Raw genomic sequence first — 23,823 nt, 5'->3', positions numbered from 1 at the left:
TCAAGTGATCCTCTCACCTCAGCCTGAGTAGCTGGGACTATGGGTGCGTGCCACCACGTCTGGCTAATTTTTTGTAGAGATAGGTTCTCACCATGTTGCCCAGGCTGGTCTCGAACTCCTGGCTTCAAGTGATCTGCCCGCCTTGGCCTCCAAAAATGTTGGGATTATAGGTGTGAGCCACCATGCCACGTTTTTAATGCATTTTAAAATTATGTTAAAAGAAAATTCTTACAAAGATATTTTAAGATTACATCACAGCAAGCCACTGTTTAATTGGGACAAAGAAGATACACTAAAAACCAAATGAATTACTGTAATTAAATTTGTAAAGTTTATTGACTTTTTTTCCTTTTTATTTATTTATTTGAGATGGAGTTTTGCTCTTGTCACCCAGGCTGGAGGGCAATGGAGCGATCTTGGCTCACTGCAACCTCCCCCTCCCAGGTTCAAGCGATTCTCCTGCCTTAGCCTCCCGAGTAGCTGGGATTACAGGCGCCCACTACCACACCTGAGTAATTTTTGTGTTTTTAGTGGAGACAGGGTTTCACCATGTTGGCCAGGAGGGTCTCGAACTCCTGACCTCAGGTGATCCACCCGCCTTGGCCTCCTAAAGTGCTGGGATTACAGGCGTGAGCCACTATGCCTGGGTATTGACATTTTTTTTTTTTTAAGCAAAGAGGTAGGGTACATCCACTGCAGTCCAGGCATTCTGGCACCACCTCTGTTACTAACTGGAATCAAATTTTAAAAATTTCTGTGGTCTTGAAGGTCTTGTTGAAGTTTTAGAGGGCTTTTGTTTTTCTTTTAGCCACTAGATTTTTCAGGAAAAATTCACCTATTTAGGAAAAAGGAAAACACATTAATATCAATTTAAAGTAAATAACAGTGAGACAACTATTTCAGAATTATATTTTTGGTGTTTCCCCTTTAAAGAAGACTTTTGTATTTATTGGCACTTTTCTCTTCCCAAACCTCAATGGCGATATTTTTCTAACCTAAATATCCCCTATATCTTTGGCCTTTCTCTCCAGCAATAATGACTAGAGTCTCCTACTATTATTCTTTCTAGTAACCCAATATTACAAAGGGTGACCCTACTGTATATATGGGTCTGCACATTTATTCTACTTTATGTGCACTATCTATCCCTCATCACTGTCAAAGTATTGCTCTTGGCTAAATTCATTTCCAAGAGCAATTTTGCTACATTATTAGGCTGGATCTGATGTTTATAAAACAGACCTCGTTGCAGTTGAGCAGACGCATCTGATGGAATCTCTTTAGCTTATTCCCCTCTAGGGAAGCAAGAGCTCTTCATTTGTAATGGGCTTTCTTCCCACTGCCTGAGTTGTGCCTACGCAATAAGTTAGCAGCTTAGAGGGCACATTCTCTTTTTAGGCCATTAGTGTTCCATTTAGTCTATCACTATTACAGCATGACTCAATGCTTATGGTAGAGTGCAGCACTAGAGGCCTGATTTTATGAGGAGTCTGATTAACTTCTCTTTGCCATCTTACATATGAGTAGAACTGTGATGAGTCTATCTACATATAATCTCTGCAAATCCCAAGGCTCATAACCCAGCCAAGTAATCCATGCTGCTCCATACCTCCTCCAAATGTCATGGGAGTAGCACCAACTTTACCAGACCCTAATCCATCATTTTAGTTTAATGCTCATCATGTACCAGAATCTGATCTTTTCCTGGTAATTTAGAAAGCATCAGAAAGTTCATAATTTATTTCCTTTTATGTTAGAACTTTTTCTTTAGCAAAAGAAAAACTTCTTTCAAAGGATATTACTCTAACCATTCTAGAAGCTGATAGTGGTTCTATCCTTCACATGTATTTTTAGCTTGCCAGCAGTGCTGCTTGAAGACTAAATCACTTACAATTACTGGTTTTCAAAGTCCCCACATTCTGTCAGTCAGTGCTGAATCAAATTCTTGGGTTTTCAAACTATGATGAGCTATTAGTTCATTAAAATGTTTTAAATTACTATTTTTATTTATTTATTTTTGAGACAGGGTCTCATTCTGTCACCTAGGCTGGAGTGCAGTGGCACAATCACAGCTCACTGCAGCCTCAACCTCCTGGGCTCAGGTGATCCTCCCACCTCAGCCTCCTGGGTAGCTAGAACTAAAGGTGCCCACCACCACCCAGCAAATCAGCCACCCAGCTAATTTTTGTATTTTTGTAGAGATGGGGTTTTGCCATGTTGCCCAGGCTGGTCTTGAACTCCTGGGCTCAAGTGATCCACCTGCCTCAGCCTCCCAAAGTGCTAGGATTACAGGCGTGAGCCACTGCACCCGGCCTTAAATGTCTTTATAGGAACTAGGAACATACTGAATATTACTAATACTGGAGCATTAATTTTTTCAAATTGAATTTGTCTAATTTAAACATATTTAAGATTTAGACCCCAATATATAAAGCAATCATTTAAAACATCATCACTTTAGATAAAAAAAAAAATACCTAGTTTATTTATTTATTTATTTATTTTTGAGACAGAGTCCTGCTCTGTTGCCCAGGCTGGAGTGCAGTGGCATGATCTCGGCTCACCACAACCTCTATCTCTCGGGTTCAAACAATTCTCCTGCCTCAGCCTCCCAACTAGCTGGGACTACAGGCACACACCACCATGCCCGGCTAATTTTTGTATATATATTTTTTCTTTTGGAGACGGAGTCTCACTCTTTTGCCAGGCTGGAGTGGAGTGGCATGATCTTGGCTCACTGTAACCTCCACCTCCCGGGTTCAAGCTATTCTCTTGCCTCAGCCTCCCGAGTAGCTGGGACTACAGGTGCGCACCACCATGCCCAGCTAATTTTTGTATTTTTAGTAGAGATGGGGTTTCATCATGTTGGCCAGGATGATCTCAATCTCCTGACCTCGTGATCTGCCCACCTCGGCCTCCCAAAGTGTTGGGATTTCAGGCATTAGCCACCATGCCTGGCCAATACCTAGTTTATTTTTAAAGAGACAAGGTCGGCCGGGTGCAGTGGCTCACACCTGTAATCCCAGCACTTTGGGAGGCCGAGGTGGGCGGATCACAAGGTCAGGAGATCAAGGCCATCCTGGCTAACACAGTGAAACCCCGTCTCTACTAAAAATACAAAAAATTAGCCAGGCGTGGTGGCGGGCACCTGTAGTCCCAGCTACTCAGGAGGCTGAGGCAGGAGAATGGCGTGAACCTGAGAGGCAGAGGTTGCAGTGAGTCAAGATTACGCCACTGCACTCTAGCCTGGGCGATGGAGAGAGACTGCATCTAAAAAATAATAATAATAATAAAATAAAAAATAGATGAGATCTCACGATGTTGCTCAGGCTGTATTTGAACTCCTGGGCCCATGTGATCCTCCTGCCTCAGTCTCCAAAGAAGTTGGGACTATAGGCACACACCACCACACCTGGCCTAGCTGTTTCTTTTTTTTATTTTATTTTTGAGACACAGTGTCTTGCTCTGTCACCCAGGCTGGAGTTGTAGTGACACGATCATAGCTCACTGCATCCTTGAACTCCTAGGCTCAAGTAATCCTCCTGCCTTCCAAAGTGCTGGGATTACAGGCATGAGCGATGTTGCCTGGCCTATTTACTCTTTTTTTTTTTTGAGACAGAGTCTTGCTCTGTTGCCCAGGCTGGAGTGCAGTGGCACAATCTCGGCTCACTGCAAGCTCCACCTCCCGGGTTCATGCCATTTTCCTGCCTCAGCCTCCCGAGTAGCTGGGACTACAGGTGCCCGCCACCATGCCCGGCTAATTTTTTTCTATTTGTAGTGGAGAGGGTTTCACCGTGTTAGCCAGGATGGTCTCGATCTCCTGACCTCGTGATCTGCCTGCCTCGGCCTCCCAAAGTGCTGGAATTACAGGTGTGAGCCACCCCACCTGGCCAGCCTATTTATTCTTAATCATTATAATTGTTAAGTCCAACTGACAGGGACATCATAAACACTTTCTAGATTAAATTCAGTCTTCAGATATGTTCTTATGAATCCTCTGACAATCATTATCACATGACTTTTTATCCCTTGGAAAATGATTTTATTTTCATAAATCAATTCAAGCTATTGATTAAAATAAGAGCTGAAATTCCAAAGGTAAAAAAAAATTGCCTTGTAGCTAGTAAAACCACTAAATGTTTCTACGGAGAAAAATAATCTTATGGATATTTTGCTGTTGCCTCTGGGGGAAAAATACAAAGAAATTTAATGATGCAAGCAATGCTATCAAATAGATACTTTTCAGTGCTTAAACTGATTGAAACTGGTAGTCTGGAGATGCAGCTGGCATCATTTCCAAATAAATATGTATTTCTCAGAAAATCCTATTAGATGCTTGACATGCTCTGTCATTTCTGAATAACCTACTACTGAAATCTACATATAGAAAAAATTAATAAACTAATTGTTTCTGCTTTTACTATAGTAGCTGAGTTACAAAGCAGGGGGCTGAATTTGTTTAAGAAACAAAAGATTAAGAGAAACTTTTCTTAATATGATCCCCGTGGAGCAAAGCTCCTAAGGATGTTCCAAAAAAAAAAACTATGCCCTCTACCAAGACCACCAAAGGTATTAGAATTTGCCAAGAGTTTTAGTGATTGGTGGTAGAACTTAATGTGGAAAGTTAATAGCCTAAATGAAACCATGCCCCACAATCTAACTTACCTGCCTTATATGAAGAACGCACCAAAGGGCCACTTGCAGTATAATGAAATCCAAGTTCATTTCCTACTTTTTCCCAGTATTTGAATTTTTCGGGAGTAATATATTCTTCAACCTAGATTTAAATAATTACTTCTGATCAGATTTTAGAATTCCACTTTGATTCTGCAGAAAGTCTATACCCATGTATGCAGAATGCTCTTCACTGCATAATTCATCTTGCCCCCACCCCCAGGCTTTTGTCCTCTCCCTCCTCCCTGACTACCTGTTTACTGGTTACTTTTTGGCCACTCTATTGGGATGTAAATACAGGGAATTACAGAGACAGGGAAGCATATCAATTTTGTGCTACACTGGCTATTCCAAAGGACAGAGAAAGAAGAGATTATCTACAGATATTATTTATCTATATTTTTCCTTCGTTAACAGCTCAATTCCAGAATTACTCATGCTTATCCGATTCTTGAGGACAAGACTGTCTTACTCAACTTGTATCTTCTGCTTAGCACTGTGACTGGCACACGGTCACTGCTCAACACAAGCTTCTTGAATGAATGGATAAATGTCCATGACAGAAATAGAAAGAATGGTTTCCCATTCTTACTTCGCTTCTGGCTCTAACATAACAAAAACAAGTTACACAATAACCAAGTGTAAATGAGTGCCATTTCCAACTTTTAAATTCTTTTTCTCTAGGTTCACTTGAGTTGTGAAATTTGTGGAGAGAATGGGGGAGGCAGTAAATATGTGCAAATGTAGCTGATTTATGTAGATAATAAAATGAAAACTGGGACTTATAAGAATACAGCTGACCCCTGAACAACATGGTAACTGCACAGGCCCACTTATACAAGGATTTTCTTCCATTTCTGCCACCCCTGAGACAGCATGACTAACTCCTCCTCTTCTCCCTCCTCCTCATCTACATGAAGATGATGAGGATGAAGACCTTTATGATGGTCCACTTCCACTTAATGACTAGTAAATATATTTTCTTTTCCTTACGATTTTGTTAAAAAAATTTTTTCTCTAGCTGACTTTATTGTAAGAATAAGATGTGTATATATATGTGTGTGTGTGTGTATATATATGTGTGTGTGTGTATATACAGATATACACACACACATACATACATATAAAAGTACATGTAACATACAAAATGTGTGTTAATTGACTGTTGTTATTGGTATGGCTTCCGGTCAACAGAAGGCTATTAGTAGTTATGTTTTTTTTGGGAGTCAAAAGCTATACATGGGCTGGGCGCAGTGGCTCACACCTGTAATCCCAGCACTTTGGAAGGCTGAGGCGGGCGGATCACCTAAGGTCAGGAGTTCGAGACTAGCCTGGCCAAAATGATGAAACCCCATCTCTATTAAAAATAAAAAAAATCGGCCGGGTGCGGTGGCTCACGCCTGTAATTCTAGCACTTTGGGAGGCCGAAGCGGGTGGACTGCCTGAGCTCAGGAGTTCAAGACCAGTCTGGGCAACATGGCAAAATCTTGTCTCTAAAACTACAAAAAAATTAGTCGGGTGTGGTAGTGTGTGCCTGTAATTCCAGCTACTCAGGAGGCTGAGGCATGAAAATCGTTTGAACCTGGGAGGTGGAGGTTGCAGTGAGCCGAGATTGCACCACTGCACTCTAGCCTGGGTGACAGAGCGAGACTCTGTGTCAAGAAAAAAAAAAAAAATTATATATATATATATATTTTAGCCGGATGTAGTGGCACCCACCTGTAGTCCCAGCTACTCAGGAGGGTGAGGCAGGAGAATCACCTGAACCCAGGAGGCAGAGATTACAGTGAGCCGAGATCATGCCACTACACTCCAGCTCGGGCGACAAGAGCAAAACTCCGTCTTTAAAAAAAAAGCAAATCAAGATACGTGTACCTTAAGGTGACGCCTTGTTGGCTGCATATATTGTCCTAAAGTCAAGCAGTCTACATCTGCCTCACGAAGTGCTGTAGGAAGAAAAGCACAAATTACATTAGCAAATACTTTAATTGTAGCTCTAAGCATAATTTTCCTAAGGAATATTTAAAAACGGTGTGAACTTTATGACAGTCCATAATCTTCATGTTGGGGAATAAGACAACATCTATTTATTCAAAAGTATTATGTGCCAGGGACTGTGGTAAGGACTGAAAACAATAATAATTAAGACAGTCATGTAGGGCTGATACACACAAGGATAAATACTTCTAATACTACAGAATCAATGCTAAAATAGTAGTGGAGGGTGTTTTAGAGTAGGAGTCTGTTTGGTAGAAAAGGTATGGGAAATGGTATATGCAAAAAACTCAATGCACCTATATTATAGAGCAAATATGTTGCATTAGGCTTTTACTCAATGCACAAGATATGCTATGGGGGCTGTGATTTAAACTCTGACATATAAGAATCTTTCTAATAAACTGTGTGCAATGTGGTAAACAGCAGGTCTTGATTACTATATGAACTTATTACTCTTTGAACCACTAAATAACTACATAAGTAGTCCAAGGGTCTTCAGCTAAAATTAAAACTTTTAAATTCCAAAGTTTAAAAAGTCCAAGAATCACAAAGCAAATGGACTTACGGGACTAAGGTTCAGCAAAGTCCAAAGCACACCATGTTATGTGACAATGCTACAAGTAAGCTCTTTCTCAGAGGCCTGGATTAGTCTCATTGATCTATGAACTGTCAGTGCCTGGTACCAGGCTGGCTCTCCAAAAGTGTCCAATGATAGAATAAGAAAAGTGGATGAAATCATGCTTTCAGTGGATGCAAGGATGGGGAATAAAATGGGATATAAATTTTGTATCCTGAGTGTCATGCATATCACTCCATGAAATTCCAAGAAAATTTATTTCCTTTGCTTTTTTTTTTTTTTAACTTGTATTTTAGATTTGAGGGTGCATGTGCAAGTTGGTTTCCTTTTCATGCTGCCATCTATAACCATATACTTTTCTTTGTTCTTAGAAGGGCCTTCAAAGTGAGTGGGTTCCTGCTATTACTCAAATTACATGGGAAAGATTTTTCATTTTTCAATTTCTTTACCTTTCATTGTTGCATATACTTGCTCATCATTCTCGCCTAAACCCAACATTATAGATGTTTTAGAAATAACATCAGGCTGAACCTTCTTGGCATGTTTCAGTACACGTAGGGACTGATCAAAATTGGCCCGAGGATCACGAACCTTACTGGAAAACAGCAGGACTGCTGTCAGCAAGTATTACAAGTTCAACCAAGTACACAGTTATGCAAGCAACCTGAAAGACCAGAGAAGTACATTCTGCACATTATCTTAAATCACATAGTTCAAAGGTAGCATTTATGCACAAATGCCTAACTGTTAATTTAGGAAAGAAAAGGCCTCACTGGGCTCCCTAGTTCTGTCTCAAGCCTGGGGCAGAGAAAAGTAGAATGGAAGAAATTACTTCAGTTTATGCATTCAGAAACCAGAATTCTGAAGCGAAAAATTAGAAGAGAAAGGAAAAAAAGCAGAAGTAAGAGAGTCTCCATACTGAACAAAGAAAAAAATAAGCTGAACCCACATGTCAGAGGGTTGAAACTTTCATGTTCATTTCTTTTCTGAAGACTAAGCTGCCCTCTGCTGGTGAGTATACAACACTGCCACATATTAGGTAAAGAAATGCATGATTCTGGAATTTTCACTGGAAAGGATCATGTTTTTAAGTGAAACCAGGGAAACTGGCACCCACTGGTGGTGATATCATGACGAGGATGGAACAGGCTGTGTCCTAGACTTCAACAATGGCCAAACCACCATGGTTTAAATGACTTATCCTTTAAGCCAAAAGGCCAGAAAGCTTCTGATGTTAAACTGGATTTCATTTCAATTCTAATGCAGCTTTATTTTCTGTAATTGTTTTTCATTAGAGACTAGTTAACAGGAAAGAGAAGAAACAAATTTATGAATTTAAAAGTAACTGTGAAACTGACATTATAGAAATCACTTTTTAACAGAATTTCTCCACTGAAATTAAGTTATGGTCTCTACTGTTTATGATTTAGTGAAAATGGTGGTTATTGTTTACTGTAACTTCTTTCAGGCTCTATGACACAGATCATATGTAGAAGCTAATAAAATCACTGCTAAATGCTAAAATTAAAGAAAAAATGATATTACTCTTGCCCGAAGCTTAAAATGTTCATTTTTCTAAAATTTGAATGGATGTGGATAACAATCCTTACTTTTTTTTCTTACATCAGTGTTACTTGCCAATAATTATTCTTAATTACTGAAATTATTAGGAGTAAGAAAGCATAGTGTCTACTTTTTTACAAAAGTACATCTGAATGATATGTTTTTTTCTTTTTTTTTTTTTTTTTTGAGACGAAGTTTTGCTCTGTCGCCCAGGCTGGAGTGCAGTGGCACTATCTTGGCTTACCGCAACCTTCGCCTCCCGGGTTCAAGCAATTCTCCTGCCTCAGCCTCCAAAGTAGCTGGAATTACAGGTCTGCACCTAGCTAATTTTTTATATATTTAGTAGAGATGGGGTTTCATCACGTTGGCCAGACTGGTCTTGAACTCCCGACCTCAGGTAATCCGCCCACCTCAGCCTCCCAAAGTGCTAGGATTATAGGCGTGAGCCACGAGTTTTTCTTCCGCATCATTTATTACACATATTAGTGCTGAATATGTATATATATATATATAAATATATATGAATATATATAATATATATACATTTTTTTTTTCTCCTTTCTCTTTCTTTCTAGATGGAGTTTCACTCTTGTTGCCCAAGCTGGAGTGCAATGGCGCAATCTCACCTCACTGCAACCTCTGCCTCCCGAGTTCAAGTGATTCTTCTCTTGCTTCAGCCTACTGAGTAGCCGGGATTACAGGCATGTGCCACCACGCCTGGCTATCTTGTATTTTTAGTAGAGACGGGGTTTCTCCATGTTGGTCAGGCTGGTCTCGAACTCCCAACCTCAGGTGATCTGCCTGCCTCTGCCTCCCAAAGTGCTGGGATTACAGGCGTGAGCCACAGCGTCCAGCCAAATATATTTTTGAAGTCTTTTCTTTAGAATTACAACCAAAGCAATTGCTCTAGTGTAATTTTTTCCCTCCTTTGAAAACTTTTTTTGTGGGGAGGGGGAAACAAACAACTCATTGAAATTTGCAGTATGATATTATTTTAAAACAAAAGAAAAAAAGATGTTCATTATTTGTGGGTATTAAAACACACACAGTAACTGTTAGTAATATGAGTTACTAACATCTTAATGTTTGTAATATAAAAATTAAGTATATTATAAATATAAAAATACAAATATGTAGTATAAATATAGTGTTTATAATATAAACACTAAGGTGTTAGTAACTGATATTGCTGGGTGGAAATACTATTATGGGTGATATTTATGCTGTTTTTGTTGGTGATATTTTCTGATTTTTATGTAACAGACATAGATTGAGTTTGCCTAAAAAACAAAAAAGAATCGAGTTTACTTTGTAAAAGTCAATGGCAAAGTTCACCCCTGGAAAAGGTAAGAATATATGGCATATTTTGACCCACCTAACTTCCCAACATTACTTTGTACACGTATTCACCTCTGTAATTCCGGGACTGTTTCTACATTATGTGCATACACATCTAATCCTGACAGAGCAACTTTTTCTATTGCTTTGAGATCACCTCGAAAATCAGGAGTAAGACATTCCACAAGGATTTTTGGATTCCTAAGGGGAAAAGAGAGAATTATCAAACAGAGAGAAAGAACTGACACACCTGTTCCTCAAAATAGAAATTATCAGTAATCATTCAGTATGTTTCAACACAGTAACCTTTAGAACTTTGTCAAGAAAAGTATGAACATACAGATGTTCATACATGAACCATTATAAAAAAAAAAAGCAGATCATTAAATACTATGGACACAGTGGTTAAAACACACCTGTAGGCAAATTGAATAAAATTTCAAATTATATATAGTAGACTTTTAAACCTAATTTGAGTAGGTTTTAGAAAAAGTAAATAATTGTAAGAAACTAAAATATGAAATATTAAAACATTAAATATAAAACTTTACTCATTAGAAAGTAAATTGAAATATTTCTTATATAAATGTGAGTATTATTTGATTGCTTTAATTTTGATTTCTTTAAAGTCATCAAATCATGCTTTCCTCCCTTCCTCTAGGCAAATATTTCACAAGTGCTATGAGTTTTAAAAACTATTTTCTGGGTTGCTGAGTCATGAGCTTTGTTAAACGAAGTACGAGCTAAACATTAATCTTCCTATTTATATTGTGGCTATATCTATTCATCCAAGCATTATAATGTGAACTGGGTCACAGAGCTGTTCCCTTTGACACCAGCAAAAATGACTGAAATGGCTGACAAATTTTTTCACAAACCCACTGGCAAAGTGTCTGGAGTTGTTCCCTGAAAGAACAGATGTAGAAAAGACCACATGTACACCCTTATCATGAATATAAGAGATGTTCAAAGAACATATCCTATAATTGTTTTTTTTTTTTTTTAAATAAAAACAGGGTCTTGCTCTGTTGCCCAGTGCATCATAGCTCACTGTAACTTTGAAATCCTGGGCTCAGGCAATCCTTCTGCCTCAGCCTCCCAAGCAGGTAGGACTATGGGCGCATGCTACCGCATCCAGCTATTTTTTTTTTTTTAATTTATTTTTTGTAGAGACAGGATCTCCCTATGTTGCCCAGGCTGGTCTTGAACACCTGTCCTCAAGCAATCTTCCTGCTTTGGCCTCCCAAAGTGCTAGAACTACAGGCGTGAACCACTGTGCTTGGTTCTATTGCTTTTTTAAACTGCCAGCTGAGACCCACTGAAGCTTGTAAAATAAACCTAGTGGATTGCAAACAGATTTTTCAAAAATGAACTATAGTAAATAGAAAATAGAAAATACTAGGGAATCACTTAAAAAATTTGCTAAGTGTGCTTAGGTGCCAAACTAGTACTGAGTTGTAGAAAATCAGAATAATCCCAGCCCTTTGGGAGGGCGAGGCAGGAGTATTGGTTGAGGTCAGGAGTTTGAGACCAGCCTGGGGAACACAGCAAGATTCTGTCTCTAAAAAAGAAATGTAAAAACATCAGCCAAGCGTGGCAGTGTGTACCTGTAGTCCCAGCTACTCGGGAGGCTGAGGCAAAAGGATTGCTTGAGCCCAGAAGTTTGAGGCTGCAGTGAGCTATGATCATCAGGCCACTGCACTCCAGCCTAGATGACAAAGCAAGACTGTCTCTTAAAAGAAAAAACAAAAAAAAAAAACAAAAAAAACAGGCCGGGCGCGATGGCTCAGGCTTGTAATCCCGCACTTTGGTAGGCTCAGGTGGGTGGATCAATTGAGGTTAGGAGTTTGAGACCATCCTGACCAACATGGTCAAACCCTATCTCTACTAAAAGTACAAAAATTAGCTGAGCGTGGTGGCGCGGGCCTGTAATCCCAGCTACTCGGGAGGCTGAGGCAGGATAAATGCTTGAACTGGGAGGCAGAGGTTGCAGTGAGATGGTGCCATGCACTCTAGCCCGGGCAAAACAGTGAGACTCCATCTCAAAAAAAAAAAATCATTACTAAGAAGACCAGGTTTATACTTTTTAAAGAAAATTATTCAAAGTTTAGACTAATGCTCTAATATGAGGGAGGGATTCTATGGGCTAAAGGTCTATGGGTAAGTTCATGTCACTGAGCCCCTAAAATTCTCTGCAAATATGTATCTGTACATACAAATATGCTTTTTCCAAAGAAATGTGTACATAATTTCCAGTAAATTATCAGAAAACTATGAAACTCCCCAAAAGTGAATAATCCCTGCTTCAAGGTAATGAACTTAAACTGAACTCATATGGGTCCAAAAAGGTCCTTAAATTACACAAACAAATGCAAAAATAAGTACCTTTCCTTTAAATATGATACAGTCTTTGCAATGTGTTCAGCTCCCCCATCAGGCATATCTAGAAACAAAAGAATCCACTGCTCAAGATGATGTCACCATTTAGAGCCAATTTCTGGTAGAGGCCATGATGACACACTAACCATCTCGATCCACAGATGTCAGGACAACATAATCCAGACCCCATTCTGCAATTGCCTTTGCAGTATTGTAGGGCTCACTGGCATCCAGTGGAGGAGGATTTCTTGCAGTCTTAACAGAACAAAATCTGCAACCTCTTGTACATGTGTCACCCATCAACTAGAATAGAAATGTTACAATTTAAATGAAATAGACAGATGACCCTTAAGGACATAATGTTGAGAGAATAAAGCAAGTTGCAAAGAATGCATACAGTTTGGTTCTGTTTACAAGAAATTTGAAACATTCAAAACTAAATGATAGTCAAGGAACACAAATATATGTGATAAAACTAAAAAGAAAGGGAAATAATAAACTCAGCAATAAGAATAGTGTTCAGGGAAAAGGGGATGGGATCAGGAAAGGACACAAAATTTAAATTTAAAAACAAAGCAGGGTTCAGTGGCTTGCTCCTATAATCCCAGCTACTCTGGAGGCTGAGGTGAGAGGATTGTTAAGAGTTTGAGACCAGCATGGGCAACATGGTGAGACCCTGTCTCTAAAAATTAGCTGGGTGTAGTGGCATGTACCTGTAGCCTCAGGTATTTAGGGAGGCTGAGATAGGAGGATTACTTGAGCCTAGGAGTTCAAGGCTGCAGTGAGCTATGACTGTGCCACTGCACTCCAGCCTGGGTGACAGAGTGAGACCCCCATTTCTTAAAACAAAATAGAAACACAACTGAAAAATGGGATTCTAATATACAGTTTAGGGGGTACGGGGGTATTCAAAGATAATGCTAACGTTTTAATCTCAAACTGGAGGTATGAGGGTGTCTGTTGTGTTATTCTTCATAACTTACACAGTTTATAAGATAATTTTTTTTTTTTTTGAAACAGGGTCTTGCTCTGTAGTCTAGGCTGGGATGCAGTGGCATGATCATGTCTTACTGCAGCCTCGACCTGTTGGGCTCAAGTGATCCTCCCACCTCAGCCTCCTCAGAAGTTGGGTATACAGGCAAGTGCCACCATGCCCAGCTAATTTTTAAAAACTTTTTTTTGTATGGACAAGGTTTTACCATGTTGCCCAGCTGGTCTCGAACTCCTGGGTTCAAATGATCTACCTGCCTCGGCCTCCCAAAATGCTGAGATTACAGGCATGAGCCACTGCACCCGGCCTATGAAGATACTTTTATATCTACTCAATAATAAAAAAAAGATGATTTTAAAAGACATAAAATATGTGACAGATCAATGTGCAGGTCTCCATGGATGTGAAAACAGAAAGCACAGCTCCTTCTTATTGAATATATTAAACAGAAAACACATAAAAAGTTAAGCAATCATGAATAATGTTTCCAAACATTGATAGGAGAGGTATCTCAAGGCAGCACGTGATTAACTATCACATAAATGAAAGAACCAATAATAGATTTATTCAGAGAAGGGTGAGATCACAACAGGCTGGATTATTCCATCAGGTTTTTTCTTAATATTTTTCATAAATGCAAATGTAATGAAAAATCTGACCAGAGATTCATAATGCAAATTTTTAGGAGGAAGACACAAAATAGTCCCTTTCAGTTTCTAGACTAAAGCCATAGAGGTTGAGGCTGGCCCTACCATGATCGTGGCTGTGGCGGTGGCATATTCTCCACCTCCCCAACACTCTCCAATATTGGGACATCGAGCTTCCTCACATACCTGTATGCAAAAGGAAATGGAACACCATTAGGTTGACAATATCTACCAACTAAACAATTGGTGACCATGATTAGACATTTTAAACTTCTCATTGTTTACAACATATTTTTGAAGACATTCTCTATTCAAAAATGCTGTTAAGACCAAGTGCGCTGGCTCATGCCTGTAATTCCAGCACTTTGGGAAGCTGAGGCGGGAGGACTGCTTGAGCCCAGGAGTCTGGAACCAGTCTGGGCAACATAGTGAAATCCCGCCTCTACAAAAAATCAAAAAGTTAGTCAGGCGTGGTAATGTGCACCTATACTCCCAGCTACTCAGAAGGCTGAGGAGGGAGGATCACTTGAGCCTGGGAGGTCAAGGCAATTATGCCACAGCACTCCAGCATGGACAACAGAGCAATGCCCTATCTTCCAAAAAAAAAAAAAAAAGGCTGTGAAACTGCCAAACTCTATATTAAGATTAGAGTGTAGTGAGCATGTCCTATAGAGGTGTACTCCCTTACATAATTATGTAAGAATGGACAGACTTGAATTTTTTTTTTTTTTTTAAGATGGAGTCTCACTCTGTCCACTCTGTCGTCCAGGCTGGAGTGCAGTGGTGCCATCTCAGCTCACTGCAATCTCCACCTCCCAAGCTCAAGTGATTCTCCAGCCTCAGACTTCCAAGTAGCTGGGACTACAGGCTCACGCCACCATGCCCAGCTAATTTTTTTTGTATTTTTAGTAGAGACGGGGTTTCACCATGTTGGCCAGGCTGGTCTTGAACTCCTGACCTCAGGTGATCCTCCCACCTCAGCCTTCCGAAGTACTGGAATTATAGGTGTGAGCTACCACACCCGGCCAAAATCCAATTTTTAAATTAAAAACTTTACGAATGTATATACTTCATATGTGCAAATAAAAAAGTCTGAAAGAATATATACTGAAGAGTTAAAGGTAAAGGAGTATGGTTTATATATGGCATTGTATATGTGACATAGCTTCACATTTAATTTTATATTCTTTCCAACGAATCATGTATCTAATTTGCAATATAAAACAAACAAACAAAGCCTTGTTTCCAAACTTGTAGGGCAAAAAATCTCTTTGTTTGCCGGAAAAATGATTCTAAATATATTTCCATTCCTGGTAGTAATGTATCACTTAACATATTTACTTTCTTTGCTATTATTTATATATTTATTAATAATTTTTAAGTTATATAAACGTAGAAACATGGCTTTTGGTTAAGAGGGATAGTTTACACTTTGACAACTTACTGTATGGAGATTTAAATTCCGCAAAGTATTTTTCAGTTTATTGTAATTTTTCCCCATGGGAATCTCTGTCTTTAGCCATGGAGGTAGTCTTAACCTAAGGAAAGCCAAACATAACTATCTATTAACAAATATGCTGCCAAATAATTACACAGCTTTGAAGTTAATTTCTTCTATTACAATTCCTAGTTAATAATTTTTTCTATAACCTTAGAATAACTCTTATAATTTCTGTCATAGGAGTAAGAACACAGAATCAAATTTAGCCTTGCTCAAACCACTTTAGAAAACACCAATAATGGCCGGGTGTGGTGGCTCATGCCTGTAATCCCAGCACTTTGGGAGGCCGAGGTGGGCGGATCACAAGGTCAAGAGTTCGAGACTAGCTTGGCCAATATGGTGAAGCCCTGTCTCTACTAAAAATACAAAAATTAGCCGGGCGTGGTGGCAGGCGCCTGTAGTCCCAGCTACTTGGGAGGCTGAGGCAGAAGAATCCCTTGAACCCAGGAGGCGGAGGTTGAAGTGAGCCAAGATCGCGCCACTGCACTCCAACCTGGGTGACAGAGCAAGACTGTCTCAAAAACAAAACAAAACAAAAAGAAAACACCAATAATGGAGTGTAACAGGGCGCTATACTCATGTCTACCTTTTTTGCAAAGGCAGAGTTACACTATTCTAATAAGAGAATGAGTAAGTTTTCGAATATCTCATCCCTCATGAATGATACTGCCAAAAAGTACTCTACTTGTTTAGACTGAGGAAAGATCACAACTGTGCACTATCTGCTCTACATTCTAGATTTTATAGTGGCTACTCAATGGAAAAGAGATCTAAAATTTGGAGTGGAGACTGTGTATCCTTGGTTCTCCATGACTTCCATCCACTTGTGATATAGAAGGAGCAGGATTAAGTTATCTCTCAACTCAATCTACCTTCTACATAAAATTCCATCATTCTTTTAAATTAAGGCAAGGTATCCATAGGTCATATGTAAATTAACTAGGAGAAGCACAAGTTAGATCATCAACACCTACTAACCCAGATCTAACAGACTAGTAGCAAAGCAGTAATCTTTACTCTGAAGAAGTCGGATGCTGGGTAGAAAATGGGGAGATGGCAGTGTAACATAGTAAGGACAAGAGAAAAGAGAAAGATTCCAAAAATTTCATCTGCTTACTTGTTCTATCTAGTTCTGTTATCACATCTTTCTAATGATTTTTAGCTAAATTTAACAAGTCTGATATTAAAAACAGATTCTAGGGCTTGGTTATATCTGAAAATAATGCACAATAAAGGAACGGGACATTAAAATTATCTCAAATTTTCAATTACCTTTCTCCTTTCTGGCGTTTTAGGTTTCCTTTATATTCATCCCAGGTGCTCCTGTCTGCAAGATCACCAGATAGAAAATCTTGAAGGTCTGGTCCATTCTGTAAGAGTTCCTTTTTTTTATCTGGCAAGGAACTTAATGGTCTGACTGGGCTGCAAAAATATCTTCCAAATACCTAAACAAAGAGTTAATTATGACATTTATTTAGTGGAGTCCGTAATAATTTAGTTTTAACACATCATAACACCTAAACGGAAGGGTAAAGCTAAAAAAGTGGTACAGAAATTATGTCAAACTAGGAGCTCTAGTATTCTAGGGCATTAGAATATAATATAAAAGATGAATGAAGGAACCAAACCTAAAAGAGAATAAGAGTTGACTGTTTACTACTGAGTTTAGAATAGATTTGGAAATCTGTCTTTTTTTTTTTTTTTTTTTTTTTTGGGACGGAGTCTTGCTCTGTTGCCCAGGCTGGAGTGCAGTGGCGCAATCTTGGCTGACTGCAAGCTCCGCCTCCCGGGTTCATGCCATTCTCTTGCCTCAGCCTCCTGAGTAGCCGGGACTACAGGCACCCGCCACCACGCCCGGCTAATTTTTTTGTATTTTTAGTAGAGACAGGGTTTCACCATGTTAGCCAGGATGGTGTCGATCTCCTGACCTCAGGTGATCCACCTGCCTTGGCCTCCGAAAGTGCTGGGATTACAGGCGGGAGCCACCGCGCCCGGCCCGAAAATCTCTGGAACTATCTAACATATATCACACTTTCATGTACTCCACCTACCAGGAACTAGATGTTTGTCTTTCAACATGATTGAACTGCAATAACTGAAGAAGGTGCCACAGTTTAAAACTGTTGTGGTCCTGACTTGAATCAGGGGCGTTTAAAGTGAAGTGTGCAATAAATCTCTCGAGCTTTGAATAAGCATAATTGTTGAAACGTAGGTTAATAGTGCCCAGTTGGTTTTAAACAACTGGAAGGGGGAAAACCAAGCCTAACGTTTTTACTTTCTTTTTTTTTCCTCTTTTTTTCTGAGATGAGTCTCGCTCTGTCGCCCAGGTTGGAGTGCAGTTGCGCGATCTCGGCTCACTGCAACCTCCGCCTCGCGGGTTCAAGCGATTCTCCTGCCTCAGCATCCCAAGTAGCTGGGACGACAGGCGCGTGCCACCACGCTCAGCTAATTTTTGTATTTTTAATAGAGGCGGGGTTTCACCATGTTGGCCAGGATGAACGTTTTTACTTTCTAGGTTACATTGTTTCTGTGTTTGAACATGGCAGTCAAGAACATAAGAAATCATGGTATTCGGCTTTTACATCTGAACACAAACGTGCATGAGATAGCCAAAACACTACAAAATCCACGAGTCTGCACATATAACTCAAAAGAACCTTCGACAACTCAAAGAGTGCCTGTTAGGGTGTTGCACGATTGCTACTGCACTTCTCAATGTCTGCAGTTAAAGCCTAGAGGACAGGTTTGTGTTCTCTGCGGCTAGAGTGGTGTCTCACACACAGTGAGAGTCCAAGACAGAATAGCTACGTGGGGTGCTCACTGCAGTGCTCCATAAATATAGGGTACAAACCACTCTAAGCAGAAAATAAGTCCTCAGTGCTGGCCCAGAGAGACTTTCAAACAAACTGACGCCAGAGACTCTGTATCATGGGGCTGGCGGGATAATTACATGAGATTACACGAAAAACGTTTAAAACTGCCATTGGCTAGAAGTAAATGTTCAGTAAATGCACTGGCCTTTATTATTGGGCATGGGCGCTCTGAAGAGATAGGATCCCCCCACCCCACGCCCAAACCCGTTCGCCCCGCCGCTCACCCGGGGCCCCAGGGTGCGGGCTGCATCCCCGCAGCGTAGAGACATTTCCTCTTTGGGACTAGCGCAGTGCAGGGCTTGAGGGATCGCTAACTCCCGGGAAAGGACAGGTCGAAATTACGTCGCTCCGTTTATGACAAAGCAGCCAAGCTGCTCCACGATTGGCTGCTTTAGCCATACGTGCGTCGCGCACTCATGACGCAATACGCAGGCCCCTTACGAGATACAAGTACGTAATGACGACAGACGTTCTTTCTTTGCTGCGTCTGCTGCGAGGTAAGGATGTTTCTGTGCTCGTGGGGGTACTGGGAATCTGAAGCCATCTGCTCTGGGAAAGGCTGCGGCGCGGCTCCCACTCTCGGAACCTTGTCCTGTTTGTCCCCCAGCTCGGCAAGCGCCATATGAACCTGGCGGCGCCGGATGCGAATCCTGTTCTGGGCTTTTTGGCCTATTCCCGCCCCTCAGTCTTGCCGGGATGGCACCGCCCGCATAGGACTTCCAGAGTTGGCCTGAGCGGGAGTTCGACTGCTGGGCCTCGTAATTCTCGCTTTGGGGCTGCTCCTTCCAGGCTGGGACACACTGGGGCCCGCTGTCGGTCTCCCGTCCTCCGACATCCTGTCTGGAACTTCCGCCTGGCAGTCTCCGGTAGGAGTGGAGCTTTGTGCGGCGTAGTTTGGTGGAAAAACGGGCCTTGCGTCGGCCTCACCCCTAGTGTTTGTGTTTCAGAATGAAGACCATTCTCAGCAATCAGACTGTCGACATTCCAGAAAATGGTATGAGACTTGATGTCTTTTACTTACATCTTTACTGCGCGTTCCAAGCGTTGTGTGGCCTGACGAGTGTGTTCTCTCTTCTAGTCGACATTACTCTGAAGGGACGCACAGTTATCGTGAAGGGCCCCAGAGGAACCCTGCGGAGGGACTTCAATCACATCAATGTAGAACTCAGTCTTCTTGGAAAGAAAAAAAAGAGGGTGAGGGTTTTTCTTCTGATAATTCAGTTGCTCGTTGGAAGGTGGTTTATAACAGCATCACGTTTGGTTGCTTTAACAATTTTCGAATTGAGGTTCAGTGCTTTAGCTTTAAATGTTGCTGTCCAGAATATCAGCCTGTTTAGTGAAATTGAAAAACCAGATTCTGAACACAGCCAATTGTATAAAGCTCAAATGTAATAGTGGTCATCAGTGACACGTCTTAACGGTGTTAGAAGTTTGGTTTATTTTCCTAGTGATTGCTCTGTAAAAATCACAGGAACCGGCAGTAAAGTAGGTAATTTAAACCTGATGATTTAATTTTCCAGAAGGGAAGTTTGTTGCAACTTGTACAAAGCTTAACGTTGGGAGGTTTTATAGGTGTTTGGATTTTTCTAGTTGAAAACCATGTGCTTTGATTAGGGTTAATTCTAGAATCTTAAAGTAATTCGGTAAGCGGTCTGTTGTCTTTTAAGCCTGCATATTTCTGGAAAGAATACATTTTTTGTCTGTTACAGCTCCGGGTTGACAAATGGTGGGGTAACAGAAAGGAACTGGCTACCGTTCGGACTATTTGTAGTCATGTACAGAACATGATCAAGGGAGTTACACTGGTAAGCAGATGGATCAGACTTCCTTGTTTTGGAAAGGGAGGTTTCTCAAACCTGTGCTTTATACAGCATAAGTGTGTCTTTCAGAGAATGGGTTATGTATTTTATTTGGTGTAATACACAAGAACTTGGCAAAAATAGGCATCTCTGGGTCTTTAAGAGAGAGAGCTGAGAGCAAAGACCAGATGGGTACAACATGCTTGTTTTTTCTGTTGTTGGGGTTTTTTTTTTTTTTTTTAAATCGAGACTGGGGTCTCGCTATTTTGTCCAGGCAGAGCTCAAGCGATCCTCCCACCTTGGCCTCCCATAGTGCTGGGATTACAGGCATGAGCCACCATGCATGGCTAGATGGGTGCAACTTTTCAAAAGTAGGCTAATGATGAATTTTCACACCTTCCGAATTTTCTTTTTTTAAGATAGGAAATCTACGCAGTACTAGTTGGCAATCATATCTCACCATCAGGACCCATTGTTGGGATAGAAAAAGATGTAGTTTCTGAGTTTCTGTCTGCTGCCGTAATGTATGTCATTATTCTTTCCAACCCACCGTCTCTCCCCTCAAGATAAAAAGTTCATGCTGAAATGGTTTTCTTTGCATTATACTTCTAGAATGCACCTGATAATGGCACCCTGTACATCTATTATAAATCTGTTAAGATTCCCCCATCTACTCTTGCTCTTAGTCTTGAAGTTCCTTGAAGGCAGGGGGCCTGCCTTTGGCTTGGTGGTCTCAATTCCTGCCATGTGCTGTACCTTAGTAACTCAGTAAATGTTAGTCTAATGTCTAAGATCAGGGCTTTGGGGTTCTCATTAAAAGAAGGCAGCATTGTTCATTGAAGGCATAAGAGATAGTGAAATAAAGCCTCCGCAAGGAGTTTTACAGTCCACTGAATAGACAGAACAATGTTTATAAGGCTTGGTTCAGGTGACAGTTATTAGAAAATCTTGACAGTGAGTGTTACATTTTAAAATAAATATAAGCATCTTAGAAAATTTTAAAACTATTAAAAATATTCCTCAGCATTGCTAATAGCTTGCTTATTTATTTAACACAGGGCTTCCGTTACAAGATGAGGTCTGTGTATGCTCACTTCCCCATCAACGTCGTTATCCAGGAGAATGGGTCTCTTGTTGAAATCCGAAATTTCTTGGGTGAAAAATACATCCGCAGGGTTCGGATGAGACCAGGTATGTGCATACCCTCAGACAGAATTAAGAAATTTTTCCTTCATATTTTTTTCCTCCTTTTCCACTCCCAACTTCCGTACTTTAGTTGGCTGTTGTTTTGTGTTTGTGCTGAGTAAAACCAGATTTGTTTTAGAATTATCTCTTGATTACACTTAACAACTGTTGGTGCTACTTAAGGGTTTATATCATTATATCGATTACAATTTCAGAAAGTTGATACATTGGAGTAGCTTGCAGTGGTGGTTGTATTTAACTTGGCAAATGAAATCTTTTAAAAAGACTTTAAATTTACAAAAGGTGTATATAATGGTGTGTATTTATGGAGCACAATGTGATGTTTCAACACATGCATATTCTGTGGAATGACCAAATCAGGCCAATTAACACATCCATCACTCCATTTATTTCTTTGTGGTAAGAACCTTTGAAATCTAAAGAGAAAACTACATGAGTAGTGGTTAATAGCCTAGCTTAAATTTCAGCTCTCACTGTCCACCTTGGGCATGTCATCTCTCTGCAGCTTAAAATTGCAAACATCTTTGATTAAATGAGTTAAAGTTGAAAAACAACAGTGCATGCGTAATACATAGTAAACACGGTAGCTTTAAAAAAATTTAAAGCTTAGTGCTTTTTATTTGAGGCAGGGTCTTGCTCTGTTGCCCAGGCTGGAGTACAGTGGCGTGATCTCAGCTCATTGCAGCTTCCACCTTCGTGCTCAGGTGTTTCTTCCACCTCAGCTTCCCCACTAGCTGGCACTACAGGTGCCTGCCACCACATCCGGCTGATTTTTGATTTTTTGTAGAGACTGTCGCCACGTTGCCCAGGCTGATTTCAAGGAATGCTATGGTGCCTGGCCCTGGCTAATTTTTAAATTTTTTGTAGAGGCAGGGTCTTGCTATGTTGTCCAGGCTGGTCTTGAACTTGCAGACTCAAGCAGTTCTTCCACCTCGGCCTCTTAAAACATACCTGGCTTGATGCATTTTGATTCCATTGGGGTGGGGAGGGGTGGGAAGAAGGGAGATTCTTAGTATCAAAATAATGGCTCTCCAAAAATACTCTATGATACTAGCTATGGTCAGCAACATTTAATGAGAACCCATATGTAAAAAATAAACCTCTGCCTCCTGGCTTCAAGCGATTCTCCTGCCTCAGCCTCCTGAGTAGCTGGGAGTATAGGCACGTACCACCACGCCCAGCTAAGTTTTTTGTATTTTTACTGGAGATGGGTTTCACAGTGTTAGCCAGGATGGTCTCGATCTCCTGAGCTCATGATCTGCCTGCCTCGGCCTCCCAAAGTGCTGAGATTACAGGCGTGAGCCACTGCGCCCGGCCTCAAAATCTTAAGAAAAGATTCTTTTGGTGCATGGAGTTTTACATGGAATAAATTAGTGCCTCTGCAATTTAAATATTTTTTACACAGATCTGGTTTTGTGTTGATGCTATGCAAATGCCCTCTCCCCTTTTAGGTGTTGCTTGTTCGGTATCTCAAGCCCAGAAAGATGAATTAATCCTTGAAGGAAATGACATTGAGCTTGTTTCAAATTCAGGTTTGTATGTTTACTATATCTAATTATGCCTACAAGATTTTGTCTAAATCTTGTTGTTTAAAATACAGTATTTTGCTAATTTTTATTTGATTAGCTTTTTAAATTGTGAAAATAAAAAGGTCACATTCTGAAATTTTTAAGTAGAGCATATAATGAAATACTTTCTTTTTAGGATGGGTTAGGCTAATGTATTAATTGCTTTATCTTCACTTCTATAGCGGCTTTGATTCAGCAAGCCACAACAGTTAAAAACAAGGATATCAGGAAATTTTTGGATGGTATCTATGTCTCTGAAAAAGGAACTGTTCAGCAGGCTGATGAATAAGATCTAAGAGGTAAGTTCTTATAGTGTCTTAAGTTTTATTACTGCTTTAGTTGAATGAAGCTCTTAATTTACTAAAAGACTTAAACTGAAGTTGTAGTAATAGAAAATGGAGAGTTAAGCATTCTGGAACACGGTAAATTTGACAGAATAAAAGATGGAATTGGCATGCATTTTACTGTGTATAGTTTACTGTGAATCAGTAAGTCATAGTCTTGAGGTATGTTTTAGATTATTTAGAACAGTACAGAAAAAAGATTAGTACTTTTCTGGGCAAGTGTATTGATGGGGATTTACAGATTTTTTTTCTTTTTTTACAGTTAGCCCGGCTACAGAAAGAAGATGCCAGATGACACTTAAGACCTACTTGTGATATTTAAATGATGCAATAAAAGACCTGTTGATTTGGACCTTCTTCTTAAA

At 40.2% G+C, this 23,823-nt stretch overlaps 2 protein-coding genes across 6 annotated transcripts; one reads left to right on the top strand and one right to left on the bottom strand.

Moving 5' to 3' along the window:
* Positions 1–308: 308 nt before the first annotated feature.
* On the bottom strand, positions 309–18,903 carry LIAS (lipoic acid synthetase). Of its 4 annotated transcripts, none has more exons than XM_054484647.2 (11): positions 18,766–18,903; positions 16,941–17,113; positions 15,612–15,705; positions 14,273–14,353; positions 12,676–12,832; positions 12,536–12,593; positions 10,223–10,351; positions 7,699–7,844; positions 6,550–6,620; positions 4,666–4,777; positions 309–835 (listed from the first exon to the last, which is right to left on the bottom strand). In XM_054484647.2, the coding sequence occupies exons 1-11, from the start codon at positions 18,808–18,810 to the stop codon at positions 783–785; spliced, it is 1,119 nt and encodes a 372-aa protein (XP_054340622.1). In that variant the 5' UTR covers positions 18,811–18,903; the 3' UTR covers positions 309–782. The 4 variants fall into 4 exon arrangements, with proteins under 4 accessions (XP_054340622.1, XP_054340623.1, XP_054340624.1 ...); XM_054484648.2 differs by having other exon boundaries at positions 4,670–4,777; positions 18,766–18,878; XM_054484649.2 differs by lacking the exon at positions 4,666–4,777 and having other exon boundaries at positions 18,766–18,878.
* RPL9 (ribosomal protein L9) lies at positions 18,876–23,823 on the top strand. 2 transcript variants are annotated; one of them, XM_054484652.2, is made up of 8 exons: positions 18,876–19,038; positions 19,489–19,535; positions 19,620–19,735; positions 20,251–20,346; positions 21,399–21,531; positions 22,998–23,078; positions 23,297–23,413; positions 23,721–23,823. In XM_054484652.2, exons 2-7 carry the CDS (start codon positions 19,490–19,492, stop codon positions 23,401–23,403), a joined length of 579 nt encoding a protein of 192 aa, XP_054340627.1. In that variant the 5' UTR covers positions 18,876–19,038; position 19,489; the 3' UTR covers positions 23,404–23,413; positions 23,721–23,823. The 2 variants fall into 2 exon arrangements, with proteins under 2 accessions (XP_054340627.1, XP_054340626.1); XM_054484651.2 differs by lacking the exon at positions 18,876–19,038 and adding an exon at positions 19,267–19,407.

This window comes from Pongo pygmaeus, chromosome 3 (genome assembly GCF_028885625.2).
Source record: "Pongo pygmaeus isolate AG05252 chromosome 3, NHGRI_mPonPyg2-v2.0_pri, whole genome shotgun sequence".
NCBI lineage: Eukaryota > Metazoa > Chordata > Mammalia > Primates > Hominidae > Pongo > Pongo pygmaeus.
The sequence above is the reverse complement of the archived record's forward strand: the minus strand, read 5'-3'. Positions and strand labels throughout refer to the sequence as shown.